We start from the raw sequence: 19228 nt of genomic DNA, 5'->3' as shown, positions 1-19228 counted from the left end.
AATTGGCATTGTCTTCCAAGGTAATTAATAAAAAATATAGATAAAATACTTGTCATGATGTAACTAATTAAATTTTCAAGGAAAGAACATGCTGCTCCTGTCATATATTATATGCAGTTATAGGGTTATATGTATAAACACTTTATTCTATATTGCAGTGTACTGATCATATCACCATAACACAAAGTCATGACTTCCCAGATTCTCATGTACTGTGGAAACATGGGAGAGTACACTTCCAAGCATGAAAAAGTAAAATAATTCCTAAATTATCATTGGAAAATGCCCTTAGAAAGTCCTGAAACAAAATGGGACACTTAACACAACAAATGCAGCCAAAACACAGGCTTTGTTGAAGTATATCAAAACCAACTTTTGGGAAAGAATGACCATCAGAATCAATTAAATGATATACTGGTACTTACCTGGAGTAGATTCTCTTTCTGAAATATATATTTGACATTAAGACAATGAAGGTATATAGCCTGCACAATTTAAGTGTAAAGCACTTTCATGCTATCTGTAAAGACTGTATTACTTTAATTTGTGAAGTACAGTGCAGACACTATTTATGCACACATTCAGAAGGCTTTACATTTCATGATCAATTTAATTTTCTCATCCCTCTCCACAAAACAATTTGACCTTTACCTTCCCAAAATTGGCTATTAGAAGAGTATTCTCAGATATCTTTTCATTTTCATGAGTTTCTGTAATTTACCTTATACAAATTAGAAAATCTTTAAAACTATGAATAGAAACTCTGCCATAAGATTCTTTTGACATGTTCAAAGCCATCCATGTGGTGGGAGTGACTCTTGACACCTATACTGCTGATCTTATTAAAGGATAACTACAGGTATCAATTTTCTGTATTTTCCTTGCCACCTATCCTAGATACTATGCAGCTGTGCAATTAAATATTTTACTACACACTAGGACTTTACAAAATCCTTTAACCCATTGGATCCAGTTGACATGACCACAACATCATGAAAAAAATTGTCTGAGTGCTGAATGCACAAAACTCTTGGAGGATGATAGACACAGTGAGTAATTAGGAGAGAGCTCTTGTATTATTTCCACTGGTACACAAGGATGGAATGAACCATCTGTGAGCTATGGCTGGAAGAGTACCAGTTTCAGGGAGGATATTATTTCCATGGATAGGATCCCATTCCTGGCTGCCTTGCCAGTGGCAGAGGGTATGTTACATAAAACTGAATACAAAAACATTTTTTTAATGACACAGATAATAAAATATCACTTATTATTATTTTTAATGCGCAGACTTATAGACTACCTAAAGATATGATGTGGTGTCTGTGCAAGGAAAACAGTCTATTACCAAATACAGCATTTCAAATGACAAATATAGAACTTGGAAGATGTCAAAAAAGCAAAAAAACACTCAAAGAGAAAATGAGATAATAACATTGCAAATGGGAGGCAAGGAGTCTTGATACCACACATGAGTGTTTGTGTGGGCTGGGCCTATGAGCCACACACTCAGGAGAGTCGTCTAATGTCTAGATTTCGGGCCATGTGTGGGCTGCTATGCACCTGGATCTAATGGGTTAAAGAATAAAAAGTGTAAAAATCAACTTTTGTCTCTAATAAATAACTGGTCCTTACCTTAATATCTTTCGTCTCTACGGCAGGTGCTGTGTCATTTACCACTGCCATGGCTTCTTCAGGATCTGCTGGCTCACTCTTTACTGTGGAAGGAATGTTCATATATATAAACTTACAATTATTACATGGATCCTATGCTTCTTTATATCATCAAATTTCAAAAATAGCTACTTCTTTTACTCCATTTTTATTGTATGAAAGTTTTATTAATATTTCTCCACAAGAAGAGGTGGCAGTAGTAACATTTAATTTGACTTATTTTAACATTTCTCATATATTCAATATTTTCAGAATATAAAGTGTCCTCAAACCTCAAATCTTAACCCAAAAGAAATCACTTACTACTAATTTTTTCTCTTACCTTCAGTGCCATCGGGAGTGATAATTGGCTCCGTTTTTTTTATTTTGACGTCATGGTCAACATCCTCTTCCTTAAAGCCTCGACCCGTGTCCACCATTGGGAGCTGGACGGGGAATAAGTCCTCGTCACTGTCCCGCTCTGAGAGATCACTGGGGTCATCTATGAAATTGTCTCTTAGTAGGTCTTTCAACTTTTGGTCTTCATGATCCTAAAAAGAAGAGAGATTAAATTTCAATAATGGAAAGAAAGAAAGAAAAAAAGATTAATAATATCGGGGAAAATCTGCTGAAGATTCCTGAAAATCCGTATCAAGTATGTGCATTAATAACCACTGAAATGAAAAGGAGATATGAAAACCCTATCACCATAATGCAAAGTCATTTATGAAATTTTCTTTCGGTATTTCTCTATTTATTTCTTCTGTTACAATAATATCCAATCAAACTTCTATGGCATCCCTTATATGTAAACATCCCCTAACTCTTAAAAAAGCTTTATTCTAATATTGTATTATTTAGCTAAAATAAACTACACTATTAATGCAATGGTATTTTCTTTTCTGAATTAGGAGAGACTATTATAGAATACATTTGGCTCTTGATTTACTCCCTACCAAGTGGCCCCATAATATCAATGAGTCACTCTCCCTCATCATGAGATGGGTAGATTTCATAATTACATAGTTTTTGAGTTCAGGTATTTTCATGCTTTATTTATTTTGCAATACTTTTGGTATCTCACAACTGCACATTTTGATTTCCTCTTATTCTCATATGATTTAATATGTAATTTTCACTAAGTTGTAGATAACTGTGGTTGGGACTGTTAAGAACCAAATATTTACATTCATCCAGATACCAAAACAACCCATGTCCAACAAAAAGGAGAGAAATTCCTTGCAAATCACCTTATCTATGTTATTAACTGTATCCAGATTGAGCACAGGTTTGTGAATGAAGCCAGCATCTCCAGCCTTTCCTGTTCCACCTCCGCCTCCACCACCTCCCCACCCAAACCCATAACCTCCTCCGGCCCGTCTTTGGGGGGTGGCTGCTATCCCTGTGAAAAGGAGAGGATATCTTAATGATGCTACATTTATGAAGTTCTTAAGAAAATGAAATTGTGGTGATAATGACAATAATGTTGATATTAGTATCACTAATACTGATAATAAAAATAAAAGAAAAAGATATGATTAAACTAGTATCAATAAAGAAAATCACAAATGACATTGTGAGGGGTGTCCAATCAAGTGAGTGTGGTAGAAAAAATAAATTTTTGCAATTGCCCCACCTAAGAGTCCTAGGTACAAAACTGTTCATATTTATACACTTAAACAAGGAGGAAAACAGACATGAATTTGATCATGATAATGGTGATGATGCAATGAAGATAGCTGAAAATGTTTTCACATAACCCTTTCTACATGGGTATGTGTACTGTCCATTGTGAATTTTGTCACACACTCATGGCTCCACCAAGACATGAAATCTCCTCCCCTATTCCCTGAATTTTCTAATGCTATGAAAATCAATAGTTATTATCCTTATTGCCATTGTGATGATCATAAGGTTATTAAAATACTAACAGCAACAAAAAAATAAAAAAAGAATATCTGAAAATCAAGGAAAAGGGTGAAGAGGTGACATTGGTAGGACTAGTAATTCATTCCCTGGTCACTAAGAACTTGTGGAGCCATTTACATTAAAGACAATGAATAAGTTAAAATCACAGTGGATATGGCATGTATGGCATGCCATCCTAGCACTAAGGGTTAAGGAGACCATCCCCCTTCAGAATGGCTTAAAATACTAGAACTGATGATTCTGAGATGTATGGTCTTTATGGACCATCTCTCATATCATTTGAAAGTACCCTTTCATGATTTTTTTGAGGGGATTTCTCTCTATCAGTGATATCTCAATTTCTCAAAATGATCAATTGTAAATTGGTGAGTGCAGGCAGTGATTTCATAAATATATGCAGATATGATGGTCAGACTTTTCTACTTTTCCATATATCATGAGGAGAGGGAAGGATTAAAAGAAATGATAACAAAATATCCATCTACATATTTCCAGTTTTCATAAAATTGGCTTACAGTGAAAATACAGGAAAAAAATCTCAATGTAGTTTTCTCAAACTAGGGTTTTTAGTATTTTCAGACAATTTTGCAGTAAGAGTTTTTGTAAAAAAGAAAATGAAAAGAATGAGAGAAAGAAAGAAAAAAAGAAAGTACTTTGGGATTTATTATCAATCTGAGTTCATATTTCCAAGATATGATGAAATTATTATTATTATTATCATTATTATTATTATGGTAAGCCATATAAAGAGCTATGCTGAAAAAATTGAGAATCATACCACCAAATGCAACAGTGCAGGTCAAAACAAAACTAAGAAAGAATGAAAGAAAAGACAGAAAATCATATTAGCTGATCTTTTGAACTTATCAAAAATCAGAGATGTTACAATCTCTGAAGGCAATCTATTCCAAAGCCTACAAATAACAGTAAAAAAGCATCTAGAGAACTGAGAGGTAGACGATTGACTTGCATCAAATGTCACTGAATTAAGGGTCACAGAACTTCTAGTGAAATGTACTGAAAAAGAAGGGGACTAATTATTTGGTATGTTAAACTAATCACATTTATATGGGGGGGGGGGGGGATGACCTTAATATCTGCATATATTTATGAAATCACTGTAAGCACTATGCAATTATACATAGATTCACATACACACACACACATACATTCTTTTTATATATTGACATACATGCATACATAAATACATTTATACATGTACATGCACACACACGTGCATGTGCACGCGCGCATGCAAGTATGCACACACACACACACACACACACACACACTCACTCACTCACTCACTCACTCACTCACTCACTCACTCACTCACTCACTCACTCACTCACTCACTCACTCACTCACTCTCTTTCTCTCTCTCTCTCTCTCATTCACATGTGGAAAGGCTTTGACACCCAATGTGTGGTATGTATCTGATATATGACAGTCATTTACTGGTATGGAAAAACTAGCTCTTGAAATGTCAGACTGAAATTAAATTAGAACTTCAAAAATAAGGCCTTAATTAAGTGCCTGATTGAAAAAATTACAGTTCTGCGATGTTAAATCCAATTTCCTTTAAAATTTTACTCTAACCAAATAATAAAGTGTAAATGAGTTTGCTAATTTCCTTTACTACATTACTTCATAGCATGCAGAAGACCTGAAAGAACTTAACAGTAGTTTACCTTCACCAAAGAGAGAGCCAGTCGTTTGAACGAATTCCTTGCCACGACCTCTGCCTCTTCCTCTTCCACCTTCTTTTTTGTCACGGTCACGATTTCGCTTCTGACTTTTTTCTGCCTTTGATTCTCTGAAAGGTGTTTAGCTGTTAAAAGGAGGAAAACCTAAAACAATTTCTAATCAGTACATCATATCTATTACAGTCAAAGATAAAGAATGACTTAACTGTGACTTTGTTCATCCTTATGTTCTTACTTAGCTAAATAACAATAAAAAATTATTAAAGAACTTTTTATTCTATTTTATTACATATTCATATTTGTTATTTCCTTCTATATTGATAATGTAAAAAAAAACAAAAAGCAAAATATTAGCATAATAACTCATCTTAACTTTAAACTCATAACCAACTTACACAATTTTTTCAGTTTTTTCTCTTCTAACAGGAATATTTGGTGAAAACGTCTTTCTAGGTCTAGTAATAAGCGTTGGTTTAATTGGTGTAGATGCAGAGGAGGCTGAAAGAGTGAGGTCACGAGGGCCTCTGAAGGAAGGCAGACGAACAGACATGCTGCTGCTTGGGCCAGGGGTTGTGGTCCCTCCTTTATCACGGCTCTTTAATACAGCATTCTTAGCCTCTTCATTCTGTTCAGTCATCTGTAAGAAGAATATATAATAATAATAATAATAATAAATAAAATAAAGAATGAAGGTATAACCAGTTACGGTTTATTTGTATATACACAGAGGTAAAGGCATAGGTTATGGAAGCATGATTAGCTTTGTTCATAAATTATCATAAACACCATTATTGCCAAAGAACCCAATATCTCCAGCTTGTCTGGTAACTCAGCTGCAAAAAAACATGATTTTTTACATGGTTCACTTCAACAAATTTTGTCAGCAGGAAATATACATTTCACTGCCATATCTCAAGTACAACAAATGTTAGTTATCTAATATTTCTATACAAGAGTTGTGGAAAGCAGAGAAGTACCTGGTACACCTGTCAGTTCCCAACACTTCTCACTTTGAGATGTTGGGTAAATTGGGCACTTTCTAGTTGTGGGGAGGCCATGGGGGGAGGCTTTTCGGGAGGCTATCATGTTGTAATTAGTAGGGAAAAGGGCGGTGCTGTAAGACATGCTTTTGCTCACCATAATTTGTCATCCTGTGTTTGAATAACAAATCACACTTTGTATAAGATAAAAGAAAAGAAAAGAAAAGAAAAGAAAGAAGAAAAAAAAAAAGCAATGACAACAGTAGAGAAGACTGAAGGAGGAGAACCAAAAAAAGAAATGAGGAGAAGAAACAGTAACTCTGATCAAAATGGGGAACTTGGCATCAGAGGTGAATACTTAGGAAAGCAGTTTGAAAATTGAAAGTTGTGACACAAAGAAAAAGTTGACCATGACCCTGTATAGAAAGAAAATGAAAAAATGGAAATGGTAATGGAAAAAAGATGAAACAAAATGTCAGATGAGTAAAAGAGGAAACAGGAGGGTGTAACATATACGGTAGATAGGAGATTACATATGATGTTGGTGAGTGTTAAACTAAACCCTCTCTGATGAACTGACATATTGAGCATCTCAGCAGTGTTCTTCTTGGTAAATTGTTGCAGGAAGGAAACAGAAATAATGAAGTGACATATAGCATGGTCACAACTGCAGTCTGTGGATAACAGGTTAATTTTCATTTCATTATAGTTACATATATAGGGATCATGCAATACTGAATGGTATACATCATCCTATGGTTTGGGGCAGTAAGATATGTGAAAGTTGTACACCTTGAACAAAACATGTGTAAATGCTAATCACTTGTTTTTTTTGAAAGGCTGTATCTCAAAAATAGATTTTGTGAAATATAGCATTCTGCAAAACCATTTATGGATAAAATGACTTCTGAATTTAGGAATACTTTAAGGTTGACTCAAATTAATGGTAACCAGCAAAATTCCCAATATGTAGCATACAGGAATAATATCGAATGCACAGTGGACATTTTCACGAAGCATGGGGATATGACGAATTCACCTGTCAACATTATTCTCATGACGGTATTTTGCAAAAAAAATGGTAGTAACTATTAACTGGAATATTATCTTTACTATTTACTATATACTGTGCATATTTTATGGACATAACTTATCATCTATAATGCATGTCATGATAGCAGTACATCATTATGTCACGACAAAATGTTCATACTCACACATAATAATGTTATTTATACTGAGAATGCTCCGCTGTAATTTTAGCCCATTATTAACAATACCTAAATTTTGGTAAAATATTTGGCAAGGGTGAAGTTTCATCACTACCACATTATTAAGTCTAGACAGTCATTGTACAGCAAAGTTAACAAATGACATTACCAACATGTTAAGATAATACAATGTACAAGTTATTCTAGATGTGGACAATTCTCTCATAACATTCATACTTTCAACTAAAAATCCCCGAGTCGGCATTAATTCATGAACATCACTCATCACATGTTCCTTTCAAATAATCGCTACCAAATAAAAAGATACACACAAAATCACCAATCGACATATCATGACAATACAGCCACAGCTCAACCATCCATCAGCCCTGCATAAAATTAACACCGAAGGACATTTATACCGTAATTTAGATTTTTTTTTTTTGAGTGTCTCCTTCCCGAACCTCGCTCGCTGTTGGTCTTGTTTACATCCGAGAGACACATGAACCCTGGCCCTTTTTGTCAGTTTTACTATTTTCTCTGGGAGGACAGGAGACATAGGGTGTTTTGCATTTTTAGAAGCAGAAAATATCAAATATCTGAATGTTATTCTTTGATATACTAACAAAATTATTCCCAACATATTTCCCAAACACCGGTTCAATAAAACTAAAAATTTCCACCAAAATAAAATAAAAAAAAACAAAAAAGAAAAAACAACATATCAAATTAACCCCAACTCACAAAATCCATTCCCCCCACCCAAAAAGAGAACCAAAAGAGAACCATCGGCCGAGTCCTCCTCCTGCCGTCGCCCGGAGAAGGAGTCGCAACACCGGTCCGTCTCCACCATGGCTGCTGCGAGGTTCGGAATCTTGGTAGGTGCCGAGTTTTCGCCGTTTAGGGCGCTCTTGCTCTCTGATTTCTTTGTCGGGATGTTTCTTTGGTTATTGGTATTAAAGGAGAGAGTATTGGTGTAGGTAATGATGCTGGCGATAGGTGTTTGATGGTAGATTGATGAGGCCGCCGGTGGAGAGAGCCGATATTTTGGATCAGCTGATCGGAGAGGTTTATTTTGGGGATCGTTTTTTTTGTTTTAATTGATGAATGGGATAAAGACGACGGCACAGTAAGGAAAGGTGAAAATGGTAGACGAAGTTAGTGAGATTTGTGTAGGTCTTTTTAGATTTCTGATAGTAATAGTAACGAAAAACAACTATTTTAAATTTGTTTACATCCAAAGGAAACCATCTATTTCTTACGGTAATTTGTTAGTAAAGTAATTGGAAAGTAAGGCTTTTAACACCAAATTACAAGCTTGAAATTGATCATGTACTTTGAAATATCTTTTATTGTGAGAAGGTGAAATCACTAGTTCAAAATTAGTGGTATTACATAAAACATCCGGTGATTTTTTTTTTTTTTTTAGTTCCATACAGCCATCTAACCTTGCAATTTTTATTTTCGGCTAAAGTTGCCGAGAATGACTGAGAGATAGAGACAAATGGACACCACAGCACTACCATCTTTTAGAGCATAAAAAATAGTAATAAACAACACAGGTATAGTTGCTGCAGCGGCTTCATATTTACTGCGAAGTGATGAAAATATCCGCTGCATGTCACCACTTAGAGAATAAGTCCTCAACAGCCTCACATAGCTTAGAGTTTTTAATGTTTTTTTAATTATTATTAGGCATGAAGTGCTAATGGAGGGTGGTACAGGGTGTTTCCCCCTGTCTAAGGAATAAATAGAAGGTAGGAGAGGTTAGGTCTGGATTTAGGGTTCACATGATACCCAGTTCTGTAGTAATTATTCATTGTGTATTATCTGTTAATCTGCTACTGTTTTCTATTTTGGTAATTCTAAATAAGGCGGCTGCACCTTTTTGACAATTGTTTCCAAGCCCTTCAATCTTATGGGACCCATTGGGAATCGGGTTGAAAGGGGAGAACATATGGGAGAGAAAGTGGAAACAAAAGTGAAAATATTGAAAAAAATGTCAGGTCAGAACAAGAATCCAGATTAAGAAAGTTAAGAATCGTCTTCCATAGCTGGTTACTGCGTTTCCCTAATAGGGGCTTTGCCCCTGGATCCCCTCTGATTTTAAGCATTTTTGTGCTTGTTTTACACATTTCTGTTCTTTATTCTTATTTCAGTCTGTATAACCCCGTAATTTCCCAGATGTACTTCATGCCCTCCCCTGCTATTGGGATTTGTCAGATCACATCAAGATTGTTGGCTGGTGAATGTGACGGGAATGAACATCAGATTCTGGTTAATTTCCCTGACAATATTTATATCATCAGATTTGTTTTCATGAGATGAGAACGAATCTGATGATTATTTCAGTTGCATTCTCCAGCCGACAATCTTGATGTGATTTGATAAGTCCCGATAGCAGGGGAGGGCATGAAGTAGATCAGGGAAATTGTGGGGTAAAACAGGCTGTAATAAGAAGAAAAGAGAACAGAAATGTATAAACGAGCACAAAACACACTTAAAATCGGACAATGAAACTCTACAGATATTGCCACCACCTTTCAAAGTCTACGCACCGACATGGCAACTTTCGAAAAACTCTACGGGAACCAAAACCACCGTTCAGTAAAAATCTACGGGATTTCACATAATCCAGATCCCCCGTGGTAATTGTACATTGCGTTCTAACCAATAAACCAACCTAACCTTAATCCTGTGGGATTTATACACTACGATCTACATATTCCCTAGACAGGGGGCTATGCCCCCTGGACCCCGTGGTATTGTATACACCTAGGCAGGGGGCTACGCCCCCTGGACCCCGTGGTATTGTATACACCTAGGCAGGGGGCTACGCCCCCTGGACCCCCAAGGTAAAACCACATACCATTATATCGTGAAACACCGAACGTTTCTTCGCTTCCGTCTAGCACAAATGCTTGGTTTCTAATCACTTTATTCAGCATTTGCAGCACTGGATGGGTTCAAATATCAGGATGTGATAGAAACTAATGTCTATTTATCCAGTATATCCACAAAAGGGCTTTAAAAATGACCCAGATTTGACGCAGCACTGGAAATGAAACATTTTTCCCTGGCGTTTCTGGACGTAATGGAGCTGCTGGCTGTCAAATCTCCCGGTGGCAAAACGCGCATGTGCACAAGGTTATTGTACAGAATAGCATAAATACTTGCCAAAACACGTAAATGAAGAACAATGAAAGGAAAAGAATGCATTACATACATGAATTCGAAAAAACGGACGCTGATATTTACAAAATATTCGTTCTCACAAGCGTGTAGCAATACAAGGACTACTTGGTAATGAGTTCCGCGTCACATTTGTTTTGATTCTCGTGAAATAAACATGGAAGGGACTTAGAAAATGAAGGGGCCATCTTCACTCTTGTCTGTCCTATATCTCCCTTATTTTCGATATGCACACGTTTTGCCATAGATGAAAAGGGTCTTAGTTTTCGTCAAAGTAACCACTCCATAAACTTCACTATACTCCTGGTTGACATGCACGGAAAATTTTCCCAGATTCTTTCTCATCATACGAGAACAAATCTGATGATATAAATATTGTCTGGGAAGACCCAATTGTCACAGTCGAAAAATGAACCAAAACCCTCCTAACCCAGGGGCTCTGCCCTCGGACCCCTTCCTGAATTGCTGTTTACCCTACTTGATCACCCTATTTCCCTATTGGGTATAACTCAGCAGTAAACAGAAATAATGCAGTTGCTTATTTGCCTCGGCCTTCAGTAATACACTATGTGCACATAAATCACAAATGTTTTCAATATTTCCATTGAATTTCAATATCAAATCAATGTACCCATGGTTGCAGCCAGTACAGTCATTTTTACATGTTCCCACAAAGTTCACTAGGATTGAAGTGACAAGTGTACTCTCTCAAAAAAAAGGGTGGACAACGACTTAATAATGAAAGATGCGTGACATTAACCATATATCAGTATGAATAATTTAAGATATCATAAATTATCATTTATCTTAACTTATATATATATATATATATATATATATATATAAATATATAAATATATATATATATATATATATATATATATATATATATATATATATAAATATATAAATATTAAGAATATATTGGCTATTAGAAATGTAAGAATAACACAATTAAATGTTTTTTGTTTTTTTTAAGTTGATACAAATTTACTAGGAAAATGCAGTGCCATCTATGAACTTTCCAGAAAGCTCACATTCAAGACAGTTCAAAATAATGAGGTTTGTGGACTTTTTTTTTTTCCCTTGGAGATTCAACCTTTGAACTTTAATTGCACCTCAACCAGTGGGGTCCCTACAATTTTTTTAATATTGTCGACTTCTGTGAACACCATTCTGTTATCTTACAATACTTTGCTTGGTATCTATATGCTTCCATCTTAGTATTGCCTATGTTGCAAATGAAAGGTTTAGGAAACCAATAAAAGAATTGGTAATTGTGTATGAATTAATTGCATCCCTCAAATTAAATCCTGGTTAATGTTACTGAGAATGATGCACAGAGATAGAGGGAAATACACACTCCCATCTTATAACGCATAAAAGATAGTAATAAACAACACATGCACAGCTGCTCCAGCTTCATATTTACTGTGAAATGATGAAAGTAACTGCTGTGTACCATCATTCAGAGACTAAGCTCACGACACCCTCACACAGCCAGAGTTCTTAATGTCCGTTTTCTGTAAGTTGGCATGAAGTGCTAATAAAAGGGGGGGTACAGGGGGGCTTGTCCCCCTGTCTAGGGAATAGGTAGAAGGTAGGAAAGGTCAGATTTTGGGTTTGCATGATATCCTGGTTTTGGGAATTCTCTCTTGAACGTGCACTGCTCTTGCTGTCAGAGCCAAGTCTTTCTTGGCTCTGATAACAAGGAAGGGCATGAAAGGTACCAGGGAAATTACAGGGTATAATAACAGTAATATAATAAGATGAAGATAATACCACACTGTACTGCACATATGGCAGGAGAGAGCATTGGGGGTTCTCACATGTTGGTTGTACGCTCTACCCTGAAGTGAATATAAGGACTATTCTTTCTTCCATTGTGGGGGTAGGGGGCAGTAGCCTCCAAAAGGAGGTAGGAGATACAGCCCCCTGCGTTAGACAATATTGTGACTGATACATATTTTACCCAGCCATTCCTGGAATCTTTTATATCCTCTCCTGGTGTTGTCACCAAAATTGTCACTAATGGGAGGGTGTCTGTGGCAAAATTTCTTTATATTTGTATAATAGATAGTAAGGAGAATCCATTGATACCAAAATTATCATGATCAGTTGTGTGAAAGTAGTCTGGAAAATTTCCGTTTCAGTGTCTAATTTACTGTTCTCAAACCACAAAGCTTTGAACTTGGATGAACTGAAATTGCATTGCCTTTTACCTTTCACAAAGCTAATATCATTTTTGTTTTTCCCTAACCAGTTGCTCTGTCTACTGTGGTTTTAGTTTTCCGATTTTAGCTTCACCAGCGCTTAGTTGCCAAAATTGGTTACCTGAGCTCCCCGATTTACCCTTTTTCTCAATATTTGGAAAGATTTAATTTCTTGTTACTATTTGTACTTATGATGGTATAATGATCCCAGTATTACAAATCATAACTAATGATATTAATAGTAATAAAAAGAATCCTGGAATGAGGATATCAAGTGGAATCAATTAGGCTTACTAATTTGACTCCTTGGTGACTCAGCACCTCCCTTTTACTTAGCTATTTCCTTTATTATTAAAATTTATTTCTTATCTAGTTTTGAAATTGAATCATAAGGGAAGGCTTAATATTTTCTTAAGAAATAGCTGTATGCATATGGTACAAAAATCATAGAAATCACTGAAGTAGTTGTTACTTTTGTTTGATTGATGCGCATTAAAACCACTTTCATGCTTTCTCATAAGTTTGATGGTCAAAATAATGTGCAAGAATAAAATGGGAATTCTAAGGTTGTGCATAGTATTTGCATAGCTATTTCACCTCCCATACAAAAATACAATACTGGTTAAGTCGTATAGCCCAAGCTGCTTCATGCATGATTTTTACTTGCCTCTTGAGCTCCTTGATAGTTTTTGCATTAAGGGTTGGGAGGGTTACTTCTCCCAATCTCTTTGGTGAGAATGGGATGTAGCGATGGTAGACTAGTATTTTTGGTAGTGTTTAATATTTCTCCCATCCTCAAGGTCATAAAGAGCTATACCCACTACTATCTGCAGAACCAGATATAAGCTTGCTTTATTGTACCTTAGTTTTTCTTGTCTTTTTACCATTTAAATGTGTTGATAGTTTGATTATTATACAATAGGTTGTACAAGCTGATTTTTACTTGGTTTTGTATTACTCTTTACTGAAGTCCATACCAAAGTATGCATGTATTTCTGTCATTGAAGTCATTGGTGTATTGAGAGATGAGTGGAAGTATGAGCATACTTCACATTAACAATGGAAAATTGCAGCCTAAATCCTATTAGATTGCCTGCCTCACTTGCTATTTTTATTCTGATATGTAAAATGATCACATAGTTTAGGCAAGGTGCTTTACTGGCTGACTCTTGCTGTTTAAAAGGAGGTTAAAGGGGAAAAAGTTTGTTTGAGGTAGTTTGCAAAAAAAAAACCCTTTTGTCCATTTTCCTCTTGCAGAAGTATGCTATAGTGTTTAGGTAGAAATCATTTGTTTTTTTTGTTAATATGAATAATTTATACTAGATTTTTAAATTTATAAGTAGAGTGATGGGAAAAGTAACTGGTGAGAGTGAGTGTGTGTGTGTGTGTAAGCAGAATATAGCTCACATTTATTTTTGTATGCAAAAGAAAATGCAAGTTAAATGTTTTGGTTGAAATAGTAGGAAGGAATTAACAAGAATAACTTTGCATTGGTGCCTAAAATACCATGGTGTAAAAGGGCTCATGGTTTAATGATTTGAACACATGAAATTTTTATAATTCATAGTACTGAATTTTTTTCTCTTTTACAGGCCAGGTCTTTCTCCACCTCGGTGGCTACCAGGCAACTGGTTCAGGTGGGTTTATTTGTTTTCCCTTTAACACTTTTTAATAGATGTGTCATTTACATAATAAAGATAAACTCTTAAAAGGTTCAAGGAAACTTAAACTGATGTTTCCTTGCAGCCCCCAGTGCAGGTATTTGGAGTTGAGGGCCGATATGCTACTGCTCTTTACTCAGCAGCCATGAAGAAGAAGTCCCTTGATGCTGTAGACAAGGACATCAAGGAGCTTTCTGTGAGTACTAAAACCTCTTACAGTTGTCCATTAGAAATCAATTTTCTCAACTCATTTTCCTGAAAAAAAATTGAGCTAATCAGAAGTAGGTAAAGTGTTTTTGATCATTGCACAACTAAAACCACTTTCATGCTTTTTGTAAGTTTGATTGTCAAAATAGTGTGCAAGAATATTATGGGATTTCTAAGGCTGTGCATAGTATTATTTGCATTGCTATTTCACCTCCCATACAAAATATTTCATAAACAACTATTTGATGCTTTTGAGAAAATGAATATTCATGTAGAAATATAACTAAAATATCAGAAAAAATTGGGGGTTTGTGATAAGAAAAATCTTGCCTGTTTTTCAATTTTCTGAAATGGCTGTCAATAGTTTCAGTTAAGAAAAAAAATTCCCCTAAATAGCTGTTTATAAATAACAACCCTCCCTGACCAGGACTCGAACCTAGGTCACTCCAGGTATGAAACCGGAGGCCAGTGCTAAACCAACCATGCCACACGACCCACTAAAAGGAGTGTGCAACTAGGATCTTACTAGCTCCATAGACATTACCTGTCTACTCATACTTGAGTAATGACTGCGAAGTTTTACGCTCACTCCCCGTGGGCACTCGGTGGAAATTGATTTAGCAATTCAAATCCTAAGTCAGATGTCCTGAGGTATATTTTATGAAAGATGGAATAATGCAATGCCCCATTGATATCGATAAATAACAACCCTCCCTGACCAGGACTCGAACCTAGGTCACTCCGGGTATGAAACCGGAGGCCAGTGCTAAACCAACCATGCCACACGACCCACTAAAAGGAGTGTGCAACTAGGATCTTACTAGCTCCATAGACATTACCTGTCTACTCATACTTGAGTAATGACAGCGAAGTTTTACGCTCGCTCCCTGTTTATAGTATAATTCCCCCCATAATATATCATATTTTTTTTATGAACAGCTGAATGTCATTGTGTTTACAAGCTATAAATTTTACATCGCATAAAATTAGGTAATAGCTTGCAATCACACAACAAATTTCCAGACTTTTACATATTTGCATTTTGTTCTCATTTTCATTCAAGCATTAATGTTTTGTGCAATTCCTAAAACTAGTGTTCCATTGCCAGGATAGGAAATATTCTGCCCTGTAAGGGTTGATATTATATTTGGTGACTAATGTACAGTGCACTGAGAATACATTTAGATATTTTCCTTTGAATGCACTAGTGTAAAACACTAGTCTGGTAATAATTCAGCTGTTACTAATTGAACATATTTTCATATAGTATTTAGTGTCAGTAGAACTTTCATGTGGTTGTCATGAATTAGGTATTTTCTTTAGAAATTGATTGCCAAGGTAAAGTTCATACTTCAACTTCATTTCCTTTACTTCAGGGTCTGTTGAAGACTGATCCCCAACTGAAGGATTTCCTTACCAACCCTCTGCTGAGCAAGGATCTCAAGAAGGAGGCCATCAACTCTGTCCTGGCCAAGAAGAATGCTAGTCCACTGACAGTCAACCTCTTTGGTGCGTTTTCTTTCCGACTCATTCTGACTTATATCATCACTTGGTTACTTTCATGCTCTTACTCTTTTTCCTTGTATGTCTTGCTTTTTTGCTCTTTTTCTGAATCCTTAAGCCATTTAGTTTTTTTCATATATTTTGACAAGCAAGGGAAAATTAATGGGAGGGCAGCTATGAATTCAGTTATAAGCGCAAATATTTCATGATACAGATAAATGAAGCCATTTATAGTTAACCCATTTACACGGGATAATGTCTTATGTTATGGTAGACCGCCCCTCACACGCTCTAGGTTGTCCCCATTAAACAGAGAGGTACTAGTTTGGCCTGTGGGCTCCATTCATTATCTAAAATAAAATATACAGCAATCAAGAGTATAGTGTTTGGGGTAATTTTGTTTCTTATGCTTTTGATTTTACTTCGATAAGCTGACTCCACATGCACCATGATGTGGTGTTTGGTATGACCTGGGAAGCTCCCATTGAGATTAGGTTAAGAATCGCATTACATTATGTTAAAAATAGATTTAAAAAATCTTTTTTGTTGAAATTCAAGCCTAATTGTCAATTTTCACATTTGAATGTACTTACCCAACAGGTGCTCTGGCTGAAAATGGTCGTCTTGCCAGTGTGGATGGTGTCCTGAATTCCTTTGGTGTCATCATGGCTGCTGTGAGAGGAGAAGTCATTTGTGAAGTTACAACTGCCAAGGTATGATCAACATATCAGCTTTTGTAAAGGAGATAGCTGTGCATTCTTAGTCAGCAGTTTTCCCCATCTGTGGGATTAATGGGTGTAGAAGAATGCCAGAGAAAAGAGAGAATTGTGGTTTGTGATTTAGGTTGAGAGTATGGAGTCCATATCTGCAACTAATAGCTCCACAAACAAAAAAAAAATCTAATTGAGAATTCAAGTGATTATATGGGCACTACGTATATACTTGTGTGAATGTGATTTTTGAAGGTAGGTAGGGAGTGGGATGTGTATCTGAATGTAGCAGTTGTGCATTGTGAAAGCAGATTGAAATAACTATATTTCTTTTTATGTACTATGTTAGATGTATGTTGCCCTCATTCACAGGGAATTGAGTTTTGAAAAAGCCATATAAACTTTGAATCCCAGTCGAAGGCAAGCAGCAAGAGCATAAACATTGCTTCTTATCCGGTTGTCTCATAAGTTTCAGTGGGCAAGGAATCTCATAGTGGAAAAACTATGAATGACAGTGAATATTGTCACTCTTGCATTTTATGGATTTAGATTAACCTATTGGCTGCAAGTACTTTTATTATCTACTGTAATTACTTGCAAATTTAGTTACATACAGATGATTCCACTACTGCTCAGCCACTAGAAGTAGTAGACCCTACTTGACCACATCGGATTTCCCAATTCCTTAAAATTTCAGTCCCATCTTTTCTGTTAACAACTTTTTCCCCTTCCTCAAATGCATAAATATCTACCATTTGATCTAATTGCCCTTTGTCCTTAACCCTTCCCCCCTTTATCAATCCCTATCCTACCCCATTTACTCTCCCTCTATCACTTTCTTTACCATACTACTAATAATGCCATGGCCATTGAAATCTAAGACATTCTATTCTAATAAAGAACCCCTTTAAAACCCTTTGATGTCTACCACATTTACTTGTTTAAAGTATTTAAAACATTATGCTGTTATTATTGAGAAATTATAATGTAATTTACCCAATGCCGCTGGGAAAATGCTATGCCTGTGTGTGTGTTTGTGTGTGTCTGTGTCTCTGTCTGTCTGTCTGTCTTGTCTGTCCTGTCTGTCCTAGCACAGTGGGTTAAATATTCAGCTTTATTGCCTATCTCTAGGTATGAAAGGCATATTAGTACTTTTTGTAGGAGCTCTTTTGCCCTTTGACAAACTAAATTTCTTGTCCAGCTATGGGAACCCACATGCTTTTGTTGATATATTTTTTTCAGTTTTATTCATTACATTAAAAGTAACTTCATTGTTAATTCATGAATTATTTGTATTTGATTTGTTTGCAGTAATTTTATAATCCTTACAGTAAAATTTAGTACATTGTAATTTACTTTTTAGATATTATGTTGAAGGAAATCCTGTGAATGTAAAAAATGTTAGATTATTTAACTTTTAAAATTTTCTTGGTATTTTTAGTATTAATTATGTATTATTTCTAACATAAATTGCAGCCTCTTGATGCAGCCATGAAGAAGGAATTGGAAGCATCACTGAAGGCTTTCCTCAAGAAGGGCGAGTCCCTGCAGCTGACAATGAAAGTGGACCCATCCATCATTGGCGGAATGATCGTCTCTATTGGCGACAAGTATGCCGACATGTCCATGGCATCCAAAATTAAGAAGTTCACATCTCTTCTTGAACAAGCCGTTTAATTTTTTTTCTTGTATTTTTATATTCTAAAGAAAATCAGAGCATCAAGCTTTGAGTAACGAAAAAATGTAGGAAGCTGACATCTAGATTTGTTACCACCAGTGGGAATGTAAATGTTCAAGTAAATTGTGGTAACAATGAAAACACAAGGAATGCATTCCAGGTGACCAAGTTAAGTTCGGAATGTAAAATGAATGGATTTGAGGTTGTTGCAACCCAGTGTTTCCAGTGGAACTGTACAAAATGGAAATATTACTATATGTAAATTAAAAATTTTATGTAAATTGTATTTATTTCAATCAGACCTTTCATATTTTACATGAAAGTAATTCTTCTGTCTTCATCTGAATGTTTCCCCTTATTAATAAACCAGTATGGTTATGGTGTGGATTTTCATTTATAGTATATAGTTTATTAAATGTAAAAGAAAAAGTGCTACCAGTCAAATGAGAGCGGATATGCATAAGTACCTTCAGATTATCCTGAAGTCGGTCATTGTATTCAAGGAACTAAGAAAGGAATTCCATACCTTCATACTTTTATATTTAACAGAGAACCCCATCTAACAATATTGGGTTTTAGAAAGGA

The 19228-nt window shown here is 35.7% G+C and overlaps 2 protein-coding genes across 3 annotated transcripts in view; one reads left to right on the top strand and one right to left on the bottom strand.

The window, feature by feature from the left end:
* The window catches only part of LOC119572269 (DNA-directed RNA polymerase III subunit RPC4-like), an 11814-nt gene extending 3775 nt beyond the window's left edge, over window positions 1–8039 (bottom strand). The window contains exons 1-7 of one of the 2 annotated variants that reach the window (XM_037919279.1): window positions 7902–8039; window positions 5684–5925; window positions 5274–5398; window positions 2904–3055; window positions 1997–2204; window positions 1636–1718; window positions 426–443 (exon numbers count right to left, since the gene is read on the bottom strand). In XM_037919279.1, coding sequence (XP_037775207.1) covers window positions 426–443; window positions 1636–1718; window positions 1997–2204; window positions 2904–3055; window positions 5274–5398; window positions 5684–5925 — 828 coding nt within the window. In that variant the 5' untranslated portion in view covers window positions 7902–8039. The remainder of the gene's footprint in view (window positions 1–425; window positions 444–1635; window positions 1719–1996; window positions 2205–2903; window positions 3056–5273; window positions 5399–5683; window positions 5926–7901) is intronic. The other variant, XM_037919280.1, reaches the window with a different exon arrangement.
* A 219-nt stretch (window positions 8040–8258) lies between these two features.
* LOC119572270 (ATP synthase subunit O, mitochondrial-like) lies at window positions 8259–19021 on the top strand. The gene is made up of 6 exons (XM_037919281.1): window positions 8259–8357; window positions 14477–14521; window positions 14631–14741; window positions 16129–16261; window positions 16856–16968; window positions 18442–19021. Exons 1-6 carry the CDS (start codon window positions 8331–8333, stop codon window positions 18640–18642), a joined length of 630 nt encoding a protein of 209 aa, XP_037775209.1. The 5' UTR covers window positions 8259–8330; the 3' UTR covers window positions 18643–19021.
* The last annotated feature ends 207 nt before the right edge of the window (window positions 19022–19228 follow it).

The sequence above is a fragment of the Penaeus monodon genome, chromosome 4 (genome assembly GCF_015228065.2).
Source record: "Penaeus monodon isolate SGIC_2016 chromosome 4, NSTDA_Pmon_1, whole genome shotgun sequence".
In the NCBI taxonomy this organism is placed as follows: Eukaryota; Metazoa; Arthropoda; class Malacostraca; order Decapoda; family Penaeidae; genus Penaeus; species Penaeus monodon.
This window is presented reverse-complemented; position numbering and strand designations above follow the sequence as displayed.